Source organism: Lactuca saligna, chromosome 9, assembly GCF_052625555.1.
Source record: "Lactuca saligna cultivar CGN05327 chromosome 9, ASM5262555v1, whole genome shotgun sequence".
Classification (NCBI taxonomy): Eukaryota; Viridiplantae; Streptophyta; class Magnoliopsida; order Asterales; family Asteraceae; genus Lactuca; species Lactuca saligna.
In genome coordinates, this window is record NC_136425.1 from 170,761,102 (window position 1) to 170,772,923 (window position 11,822).

The 11,822-nt window shown below is 43.1% G+C and overlaps 1 protein-coding gene across 1 annotated transcript; it reads right to left on the reverse strand.

Moving 5' to 3' along the window:
- Positions 1–1,497: 1,497 nt before the first annotated feature.
- On the reverse strand, positions 1,498–2,679 carry LOC145016930 (secreted RxLR effector protein 161-like). Its single transcript, XM_078975082.1, has 2 exons — positions 2,114–2,679; positions 1,498–1,540 (listed from the first exon to the last, which is right to left on the reverse strand). Exons 1-2 carry the CDS (start codon positions 2,677–2,679, stop codon positions 1,498–1,500), a joined length of 609 nt encoding a protein of 202 aa, XP_078831208.1.
- Positions 2,680–11,822: the final 9,143 nt, after the last annotated feature.

Here is an 11,822-nt window from a genome sequence, read left to right on the forward strand (position 1 = left end):
CGAAGTCACTGTCAGATACAACAACATTTTTTGACTTACGCTTCTTGGTGGGTGTGGTTGCCTTGGGAGCATTCTTCTTGGGAGTTGGAGGTGTTTTCTTTGAGGATAACTATTTTCATCTTCCAGAAACATTGTAAAGAGTGGTAAAGGAAGGGATTGCGGTACCTTCAGGTGCAACAACTGCGGATGGAAGAGGCGGGGTAGAAGGGTATGGGTCAATACCCTCTGTAGTCTCTATGTGGTCTGAGACATCAGCAATCTCAAGACCAAGTGTCATAAGAATGTAGGTTAGGAGTCTACGGATAGTTCCAAATGGAGTTTGATCAGATGAGGGAGAGTACCTTTTATGTCTTTGGTGATGAAGAAGTTGATGTCATCTCCCATGCTGATACCTGCATCCGAATGAAGATCCAAGATGCACAAGGACCAAAACCTAGCAAAGGTGAGCTCAGTTGGCTTCTCCTTAGGACTTTCCTTGGGAATGTACTGAAGCAAAAATCATCCGAAAGGATTTGACCGTAGTTAACATCGTGGCCGATGAAAATGCTCCATACAAGTTCCAGCAGTTTTAGACCCATCTTGTGTTATGCCTCCGGTTCTGCCGGAGAGACTGCGGATGACATAGTGGCATATGTATTGCCACACCGCGGGAATTTAGTTCTTCTTGATTTCGCCGATGCGTTTGATCTTCTTTTGGTATCCCATCTGATAGAGAGAAGATGTGATATCATCCATTGATGGAGTGAAAAACTTGATGGATGGGTGAATAAAAAGAATACTAGCGTTGAGAAACTTCTCTTTTGACAGAATAACTAGTGAATCGTCAACAAGGTTGAGATGAACTTCTTGGAGGTTTTTGAGTGGACGATATGCAGAAAAGACGCATTTAAAGAGTGTAGACAATGGAACCACATCTGTGAAAGCATCGAATGGTCCATACAATGGATGATTCTTTAAGAACTTGATCATCAACTTGAGTGGGGCATTGTATGAGGAATGATCATCAAATATTGCTCGGAAATTACTGGAAGCAATTGTGGGAGAGTCTGTGGGGTTGGAGCTTCGAGATCCAGTGGCCTTAGCTGGTTTCTTTGATACATTTGATTTCACCATTGTAGAAGATTGAAAGTGTCTGAGAATTAGAGAAGCTGTGATTGTAGTGAGCTTTTGAGGATTTGAGGGTTTGAGGGTTCTGAAAGCATAAAGCGTTAGTGGAGAAGACGAAGGGTTTATATAGGGGAGAGGATGAACTGTAAAAGGAATTTACCCTAGGTAAAAAAAATCGTTTTCGGGGGAATCACATGGATTAAGATTTAATCTTAGCCACATAAAAATCGAAACGGTTTCTAAAAGATTTTAAGGATTCTCTAAAAAAAGGGTAGCATTTAATGAAAAGTCCGATGTGTGACGTTACGTCCAGTAAACGTGTGGATAGGGAGTGGAGGTTGTAACTGATGGGACGTTCTGGGTAGAGGAAAGGGCTTGGTTGGGATGTGTTTATGAAAAACCAATCTTTTTTGTCATGATACCTAATATAGGTCTGACACAAAAAAAAAATTAAGAAAAAGAAAGATGACAGTTTCTCAAGGAATGTTTTTTTCATTTAATGTTCTATTTAATGAAGAGTCATTAAATAGCACACTATGGTTTATTTTTGAAAAGGTTTTTTTTATTTTTATTTTTTTATTTAATAAAAAGATGTTGCGCATGAACTCGTCACTACGGATGGATCCTTTGCCATTGTGAATGATCACGGTAGTAGAAACTGACAAGAGCACTTGAAAAAGAGATTAGTAATAACAAACAAAAGACCAATGAGAGGTAAGTATAATATATGGTTGCGGTATACAACTGCAGTACACATGATATTCCAAAACCGTTTATTATAAATATCTTTCATTTAGAACCGCAATGGAGACCATGAATGGTCTGCGGTAGCTATCAATTCTAGAAGAATTGAGGGTCCGGATGCATGATTCCTAACATGTGTAACAATGCATTGAGTTTGGTAGAGTCAAGTGCCTTTGTAAACACATCAGCAATCTCTTCATGTGTATGGACAAAGATGAGTTCAATGTTACCTTTCAGAATGTGGTCTTTGATGAAGTGATACCGAAGTTCAATATGCTTGGTCTTTGAGTGATGGATAGGATTGTGAGAAATCGCTATGGCACTCTCATAGTCGTAGTAGATTGGTATCTGCAACATTTTGTACTCGTAGTCCAGCAGTTGTGTTTTCATCCATAACACTTGTGAACAAAAACTAGCAGCAGCCACATATTCAGCTTCTGCGGTAGACAATGACACACAACCTTGTTTTCTCGAGGACCAGCTGACTAATCTTCCACCCAAGAATTGACATCCACCAGAGGTGCTTTTCCTATCCAGCTTGCAACCAGCATGATCAGCATCAATAAACGCTTGAAGACTAAATTCATTGCCTGCAGGATACCATAGGCCAAGAGACTTTCTTCCTTTTAGGTATCGAAGAATTTGTTTGGCTACGGTCATGTGAGACAATTTTGTGTTAGCCTGATACCTTGTGCATACACCCGTTGCAAACACTATATCCGGTCGACTAGCAGTGAGATACATGAGAGACCTAATGACACCTCTATAGGTCTTGTGATCAATAGGTTCTCCGGAGGGGTCAGCGGAGATCTTATAGCCGAATGCCATGGGTACCTTAGCTCAAGAGCAGTTATCCATTAAGTATTTCTTCGGCAGTTCAGAGGTATAATCTTCTTGATGGATGAAGATTCCTTGAGGAATATGTTTAACTTGGAGTCCTAGAAAGAAGTTAATCTCTCTATTCATGCTTATCTTAAATTTATTGGTCATGAGCCTAGTAAAATCATCCACCATCCTCTGATCTGTGGATCCGAAGATGATATCATCCACATGTATTTGTACAAGCATCATATGTTCACCCTTTGCTCTTCTAAAGAAAGTGGGATCAATTACTCCTATTTTAAATCCGGACGAGACAAGGAATTCAAAGAGAGTCTCGTACCACGCTCTTGGGGCTTGCTTTAAGCCGTAGACTGCATTTTTGAGTTTGTAGCAATAATCAGGAAATTCTACACTTTCAAAGCCTGGAGGTTGCTGAAGGTAAACCTCTTCCTTTAGTTCCCCGTTAAGAAATGCACTCTTAACATCCATTTGATGAACTTTGATGTTTTTGTGTGCTGCGTATGCAAGAAAGATTCGGATAGCCGCCATTCGAGCTACCGGATCATACGTTTCATCATAGTCAACACCTTTGAGTTGACTATAGCCTTTTGCAACTACTCTTGCCTTGTTTTTGACTAAGGATCCGGATACATCGAGCTTTTTCTTATACACCCATCGGGTGCCAATAATGGAGTGACCTTGCGGTTTTGGAATCAGTTGCCACACACTGTTTCGTTTAAATTCTGCTAGTTCTTCCTGAATCATGGAGATCTAGTCGGGTTCTAGTAAGGCTTCTTTGATCGATCGAGGTTCAACCGAGGACATCAATGCTGAAAAGTGGCAGTGATCAGATAAGTCTTGTGAAGATCTGGTTTGAACGCCTACGGATGGATTGCCAATAATTTGACCAGGTGGATATCTTTTGTCCAAACGTGAAGACATGGTTGAAGATGATCATCAACTGCAGTAGAAGGAATATCTTCAATGTAAGAGGATGCGGAAATAGGGAACGACAGTTCCCCTTGAACTTCAGAACAACCTGCTGAGCCTGCGGAGTTGTCTTGAATTGTTGGTGTTGCGGTAGAATGAAGTGGTTCCCTCTGGGCTTTGGATGGGATTCCTTCCGGGATTGAAGGATGTTCCCCCTGGATTGATGGGAGAATCACAATTCTTGGATCAGATCTAGTATCAATAGTTTCTATGTTTTCATCATCAGAGTCAGACGAAACATATGATGGTTGAGATACCCTACGGATGGACGGAGCTGCTTCAGTTAGTACTGGAACCTCGATGGTTGTAGTATGATCCAGAGTGGAGTTTTCCCCCTTAACCGGTGAGGTGGAAGTACCTAACGACACACCATCAGAAGGCGTAGGCCCAGATACTTCAGCATGTTGTAATTGAGCTTTCGAAGAGACTAGAACTTTGGATAACTTGGTAGTCTCTATGGGATCAAAAAGATCATCATAGTTAACTTCAAGTATATTTAGCGGACCCGAAGTCTCAGAAATATCAGATTCAAGAATTGATTTTGTCTTAGAGGAGGGCGTAGCACTACGGACATAGGAATCCTCAAAATTCACGTCAAAGCTTTCAACTATTAACCTTGTACGTTTCATCAGAACGCGATATCCAATCTTATTGATTGAATAGCCTAAGAAGATGCCTTCATCGGATTTAGGAGAAAAATTGTTGAGTTGGTTGTTGATCATGAAGCATCTGCAGCCAAAGATGTGGATGAAACGGACATTTGGTTTTCGGTTGTTGAGACTTTCATAAGGAGTTTTGCCAAGACGTTTGCAAACTATGCTGAGGTTTTGTACAAAACAGGTTGTGGCCACAGCTTAGGCCTAGAAGTACAGAGGTAGATTGGCGAAATTAAGCATAGATCTGGCTGCCTCTACCAGAGTTCTATTTCTTCGTTCAAAAACACCATGCTTTTGCGGGGTATAGCGAGCCGAGAAGTTGTGACTTATACCCTTGGACACTAGGAAACCATTTAGAAGATAATTGGTGAATTCTGTGTCGTTGTCACTGCGGATGTGTCGCACTGGTAGCTTGATTTGAAGCTCGATCTCCTTGATGAAACTGATGAATACCTGCGGTGTTTCTGACTTGAGTCAAAGAAAGAAGACCCATGTAAAACGTGTGAAATCATCCACTATAATCAGTATATATTTCTTGTGGTGAAGACTGGCTACTTGTTAGGCGTGTCAAACCCAACAAATAAAGGGGTACGATATACTCCAAAATAACACTAATATATTGCACTAAAAGGTAGTACAAGGCAAGTAGGGTCGATCCGCAGAGACACGGGACAATTGGTCTATACCTATTTGCACAAGGTACTATGGTCACCAATAGTAAAGAGAGGGGGGTTTAGAATGTAATGATTAAACAAACAATTAAAATCATAAGCAATCAACTAAATGCGTGAATTAAATTCAGAATTTGTAAGGACTCCAACTCCATGTATGGCAATTTAGCAATGTGACTCAAAGATGACACAATATTCGTTCAATTCTATCTAAGTTGGTACTTGAAAGTGCTAATAAGATATAACACTTCCATTCACCATATTAATTAACCAAAACAAGCTCTTTGATTAACCCTAACCTTATTAACCTAATCTAAACAAGCTCTTAGAATTAGATTATAAGATTGCATGAAGCTTTATGTGAATGTTCCCAACAACACCCAATACTCCTCATAAGCTCGGGAGTGTAAAAGTGTATGAATAAGATTTACACTACATTCATTCAGTAGAGATCAATTTAATGCTTGTTACTTGTTCAATTTCACAAAACAATTACGGATTTTGTAAAAGAGATAACTTGAATGACCTAACCCTAATTCAAATGGCCAATAAGAAACATAATTAGAATCAAACATTCGATTGAAGCAAAATCAAATTCATTAGATAGAAATTAAGAACAAACATCATGTCATATGACTGAAGTCACTACAAAGAAATCAAAACATGAAATTGGAGAAACTAGGGTTCTAGCCACACATGGCTAGAATAAGATCACAAGAATAAAAGATGGAATTAAAGTGCAATTACAACTTACAAATACTAGAAATAATGTTTCCAAATGATTGCTAATCAAACCCTTGCAAAAACCTTTGAAAATCCTCCTCCAAATGTGCTCTGATATGTTGTGTGTATCGAAAAAATAGCCCTTAACTTGTAATATGAAAGATAGGGAAAACTGCCAAAAGTTGGTTTTTTGGGTTGAACACGGCCCGTGTTAAAATAGGCTAAACTGACACGGGTCGTGTTCAGCAACACGCCCCATGTTGATTTGCACTAAACTGACACGACCTGTGTTCAGCATGGTCAATAGCTCCCATTTTGGTCAAACACACCCCGTGCCCACTTGTAACAGCCCGAAATTTCAAGTATTGTTAAAATTATATTTTAGGGGGTGTTTTAAGGGGGACTCGGCGAGTTGGAGCCAGACTCACCGAGTAGGATCGCAGACCTGGTCGCGGGTTCGCGACTGGACTCGACGAGTCAGATAGGGACTCGGCGAGTCTGCGCTGTTTAGCGAAAACCCTAGCCGTTTAGGTTTGGGACGTATAAAGGGGACTTATAGGCCGTCATTGTTCGTTTTAGACTTCTGAGAAGAACTCTAAATCGATTGTGTGCATCTAGATCAAGATTAAAGGCCATTGGTGATTTTGAAGGAGTTGTTGTGCAAAGAAGAGAAGGGCTTGGCTAAAGGAACAGCAAGGGGGTCACATTCTGAGGATTGGGAACACAAAGAACACATTATCCAGGTAAGAATTCGTGTATACTCTGCTATGGTGATGTATTTACAGGATTAGGGTTTATGGAACCCTTTTATGGATAGATTGAATGTTACCCTTGTTCCCCAAACGATTGTAACCCTGTATTAGGACCCTTGGAGGTCCAGAATATCCCATGTCTATGCATTTCGGAAATTGGTGAAGGTTTTGGATTGAAATCCTTATGCCTTAGGTCAACATGTGAATTATAAGTCTCGGGGTGTAGCATGAGCACCTAAATGAAGACCTTACGTGATGGACCAGTCTAGGAGGGCCAGACCTATGAAGGGTCGGAGCAGTTCTGACCTTAGGAAGCAGTTTGAGCGGCTTCATGGCATGGACTCGCCGAGTCAGATGAGCAGACTCGGCGAGTAGCTTGAAGAATAACTGGGACTCGTCGAGCTGTTCCTCAGACTCGACGAGTGGAGTCGGGGTGGCCCCACGATTCTTCCAGGAGTAACTCGTCGAGCCAAGGAGGATACTCGACGAGTAGAAGGGAAAACCTTAGAGAACTGGAGGACGACTAGACTCACCGAGTCGCCAGAGTACTCGCCGAGTCCGGTCGAGTTGACCGTGGACCGTCGACCAGAGTTGACCTATGTGTAATTTCTTAGGGTCAGTTGTCTTGAAAGATAAAAGTATTAATAAGAGAATACACTACCCAGGGAGCTTGAAGCTCGGCGGATCAAGTGCAAGTGATTTCAGGAGTTGCTAATTTCCAGTATCCAAGAGGTGAGTCTTCTCACTATACTGTACCCAGAAGGGTTTGACTGTGTGACCGGAAGGTCGGATATGATATGTGTTATAAGTGCTATAAATGGAAAGGTAATTGCTATGCGTGCTATGTATGTTTATATGGGCCGGAAGGCAATATGTTGTGTGACCGGAACGTCGGATATGTTGTGTGGTATATGAGCTATATGTGGCAGGTTAATTATTATGCGTGTTGTGTATGTTTATATGGGCCGGAAGGCAAATCGTTATGGGCCGGAAGGCAATATGTTATGGGCCGGAAGGCGATTATCTCATGGGCCGGAAGGCGTTGTGTTGTGGACCGGAAGGTCAGGGCCTGGAAAGGCGTATATGCGTAAGTTGTATATTGGGGAACTCACTAAGCTTCGTGCTTACAGTGTTTTGTGTTATGTTGTTTTCAGGTCCATTCAGTAACACGGGACGGCACCGGCTCGATTGTACACACCAGAGAAAGAGTTATGTTTTGGAGGATCCTGGTTTTCTATTCAAGTGAAAATGAACTATGTTTTGTAATTCAATTATGAATGAGATTTTAAACAAGTGTTCTAATAAAATGATTATTTTAAATGAAAAATTTTGCCTTGAAATTTACGGTGTTACAAATTGGTATCAGAGCCTTGGTTTGAGGGATTCGGATGCGCCTTCGGGTAAATCTGGACTCAAACTGAGGTAGTAAGAAAGAGTTTTCAAATAAATAGTTTCTAGAAGCGAATAAGAGTTCAAAGAGAAAGCAAGAAAGAGCAGTGTGTACAATCAGCCAGAGTCAAACGGTGATTTCCCAAAATACACTTACTTTTGTGTTATGAAATATCTATGATGCACTTTATGAGATATTATTGCATGCTAGAGACAGGCTAGGTAATTCATATCTTAGGACTAGAGTGGCCTGATTTGTGATGCCTTAGCCTAGGGTTTGTTGTTATATGTGTGTTATGCTTTTGAGTATGTGATGAGGAAGAGTATCCAGTTAGAACGCACGAGGGGTAGAGTTACAGAGTTCAGGGGTATTTCCGAGGATGAGCCGAGAAGGTGGAGTTATCACAGATAAGGAGTCCTATGTATTCTTCGATGCTCGAATGCTGCTTGCTTTGTGCTTTGTGGAACTCTCGATGATGGGAGTCAGCTACCAAGTGAATATGACGATATTCAGGAGGTAGATGGCTGGCATCATTAGGAACTCTTCAGCAGCTGATAGCAAAGAAGTGGGAGGACGACGGAAGAGCCTAGGGAATAACCCTATCCAGATGAGTGCGCTGGTAGAGTAGAGGATTTCGCTGGGGAGCGAGCACGTGCGATGGGGTTGGTGAAAGAGCAGGTCGAGCAGCTACTTAGGAGCTCTGGGATGGTCCGTGTGGAAGGTATGGGTAGATGTGGCAGGTAGTATGGGGCCGTACTACTGAAAGCAGAGGACCCATACTTGATACAGGGAGCATTCTGAAGGTCCTAAGGAATGGATTGAGGAGTGATGTTATGGTTCGAGTACCATACATCGGAGCAGATTGAGAAGTGATGCTATGGTTCGAGTACCATACATCGGAGCAGATTGAGGAGTGATGTTATGGTTCGAGTACCATACATCGGAGCAGATTGAGAAGTGATGTTATGGTTCGAGTACCATACATCGGAGCAGATTGAGGAGTGATGCTATGGTTCGGGTACCATACACCGGAGCAGATTGAGAAGGGATGTCATGGGATGAGTACCATGGTTCGTAGTGAATGATGCTTGTGATTATCTTATTATCCGGTCATGATCGATGAGGTAGAGATCGGATGCTATGGGTTTTAGGCCTGTAGACCATGATTGAGTATGAAGAGGCGTCCCTCGAGAGGAAAGGCGAGTGCCTATCAGAGTATTTTGGTAAGGAGTTAAAGGAAGAGGAAAATTTCGGTCTGAGTTGAGCAATCAGTAGATAGAGGAGAGGTCATCTTCTAGGTGGGTGGTGCTATTTTTGTTCGTGTGCAAGACACGGGAGGCCTGATGTTTCAGTTTTGGGTTTGGGGGTACACCCTACAGGTCGTATCGGTGATGATTTTCCCCAGAGTATCAGGTGGCATGTGTGCCGCGAGGCAGTGACTTATCGGGAGCAGACAGTCAGTTGGGACTGAGGTAGTCGAGGACCACACCACACCTAATTGAGAATAGTAGGTTGTGTTATAGTGGTAGTAGTGGGGAGTTCAGTTGAGTTTTGCAGTGCATGGAGTTTTCGTCTATGTTGGGAGTGGGTCCCTGTCCTTGGGACAATTCCGGTGTTAGAACATTGGTTGATGAGTTGAGGTGAGAGGAACGATGATTTTGCGGTGCAGTCTATTAGCCAGGGATGTTATTGAGCAGTTGTGATGCTTGGTGTTAGATTGGTATGGGATTTGGAACGATTAGAGGCAGTCGTGATGAGAAGTTCTTGAAGAGTTCATCAGAGGTTCAGAGTATAGGGGGTTGATTGATTTCCTTAAGGGGGAATTATCGGGCGTTGCGTAGCACTTTCCTGGGGTAGGTGCGATTTCGCTGGTGGAAAAATAGTCGTGGGTTGGTTGTGTGCTAACTGGTAATGGTTCGAACCCTAAGTGGGGGAGAACCGGGTGCAGTATGTAAGGAAGCAAAGATTTGTCAGGAGTGGTTATAAGTGAAGTATAGAGACATGCTGTAAGAAATCATGAGACCAGAGGTGTCGGTGATCGAGGAAAAGGGTCAAAGGGAGTTAATGCGGGAAGTACTTGAGGAGGAGAACGAATGTATCCATGGCAGGTGTTTGGTGTTGTTGCAAGTAGATAGAGAAGGATGGGGTCGGTATGCGTATCCTTGTTTGGATTTTTAGTGTCGGGAAAAAGGGTTTCGGAGAATTATCAGCATATCTCGTAACATCAGCATTTTCTCGTATTCCAATCGAGAAATTAGATGCACCAAAGTTGTAAGGTGGAAAAAAATGTAGATCTCATTATGGGGTTCATAGGAAACGTATTATTGTGTTGATATGATGCTTGGGGCAGGAGATCAGTGGTTGTGGCAGGATCTTGTGGTGTTCTGTTGGGGTACTCTGTGATATCCGGGTATGATATCCTTATTTCGGAGTTACTAGTGAATCCTGAATTGAATCGACGTGTGGCATATCAAGTATCTGTGGATCTAGTGGGATCCCTTCGAGTATGGGCATCCAGGGAGATTATTTGAGAGAGTGGATTTTCGCAAAGGTGGGCATTTGTTATGTTGATTGCCTCCAGAGTCTGTGGTGGATATTCGAGCCGTAGTACTCCCTACTCAGAGGGTGTTGTGATACTGCGTGGAGTTGCAGTACTCACTAGATGGCAAGAGAATTTCGATGTTGGAATGTGTTTCGAGCAGTGTATGATGTGGAAGAGTTGGGTTTGAGTAGCCCTGGTATTGAGTCTTTGGAGCTTGGATGTTGAGTCGGGGGCGAGACGGGGGTCTCCGTCTCTGTCAGGAGATGCGGGAAGATACGCAAGGAATATGCGCAACAGAAACCAGAGATTAAAGTGAGACGATCCTCGGTGGGATTGTATTTTTCTCGCATGAGGAAAAGGGGATTTCGTGACTTGCGTGTCACTAGGTCGGGATAGTGGTCACGGGGAGGAAGTTAGTGGGGTATTTGGATCATGTTATGGGTGACCCTTGGGGGCTCAGCTGTGGAGCCAGAAGCTGACCCGGTGCTCAGTCTCGAAGAGGTATATGAGAAACGAGCTAGAGTTTATCATGATGATGCCTGAGGACACTTTAGAGTGAGGGAGCGATCCAGACGCTCGAAGACATGCTTCGGGCATATGTATTAGATTTCGGAGGAAGCTGTGGCACGTATTTATCCTTGGTTGAGTTGTTCCATAACAACAACCATCATTAGTGCATTCGTATGCCGCCCTTTGAGCTGTTGCATAGGAGGGGGTATCGGACCCTCATTTGCTGAGGAGAGGTAACGCATGGACCCGAGAGTCCTTGCGAGCAGATCCAGAGCATGTGCGATACATGGAGTAGTGGCAAGGTCGTCAAGCGGATTTCCCTAAGCAAGGGAAGAGAAAGGTATGTTGGGGCTAGTGCAGTATGTGTATGCGATTGCAAGAGGAGAACTCGTGAGAGTTGCTCTGAGAGTGACAATGGGTCTCTCAGTCGTTCCGAAATGGATACAGTGGGCTTTGGATCGGGAATCCGGTGATTCATGGTTTCCTAACCCTTATGGGTCGAGTGATCGTTGAGATTTGGAGCAGAATTGCATCGTGGGTAATTCTCGGTTACAGGGAGTGGTGGGCAGTACAAAGATCGTGCTTCAGTCGACAGAGCAGATTCAGCAGGTTAAACAGAGGTTATTGATCGCCTAGAGCTGACAGAAAAGTTATGCAGACAAACGCCGGTACGAGCCTGAGTTTCAGGTCGGTGACTTCGTACTCCTGAAGGTCTCTCCTTGGAAAGGGGTGATTCGATTCAGGAAGAGGGGCAAGTTGGGGCCCCGGTATATTGGACCTTTTCGTGAGATTGTGAGGGGAGGACGGGTGGCCTACCGTTTGGAGTTGCCAACAGAATTGAGATAGATCCACAACACTTTTCATGTGTCGCAATTGAAGAAGTGTATAGCCGATGAGTCAGCAGTGGTTCCACTG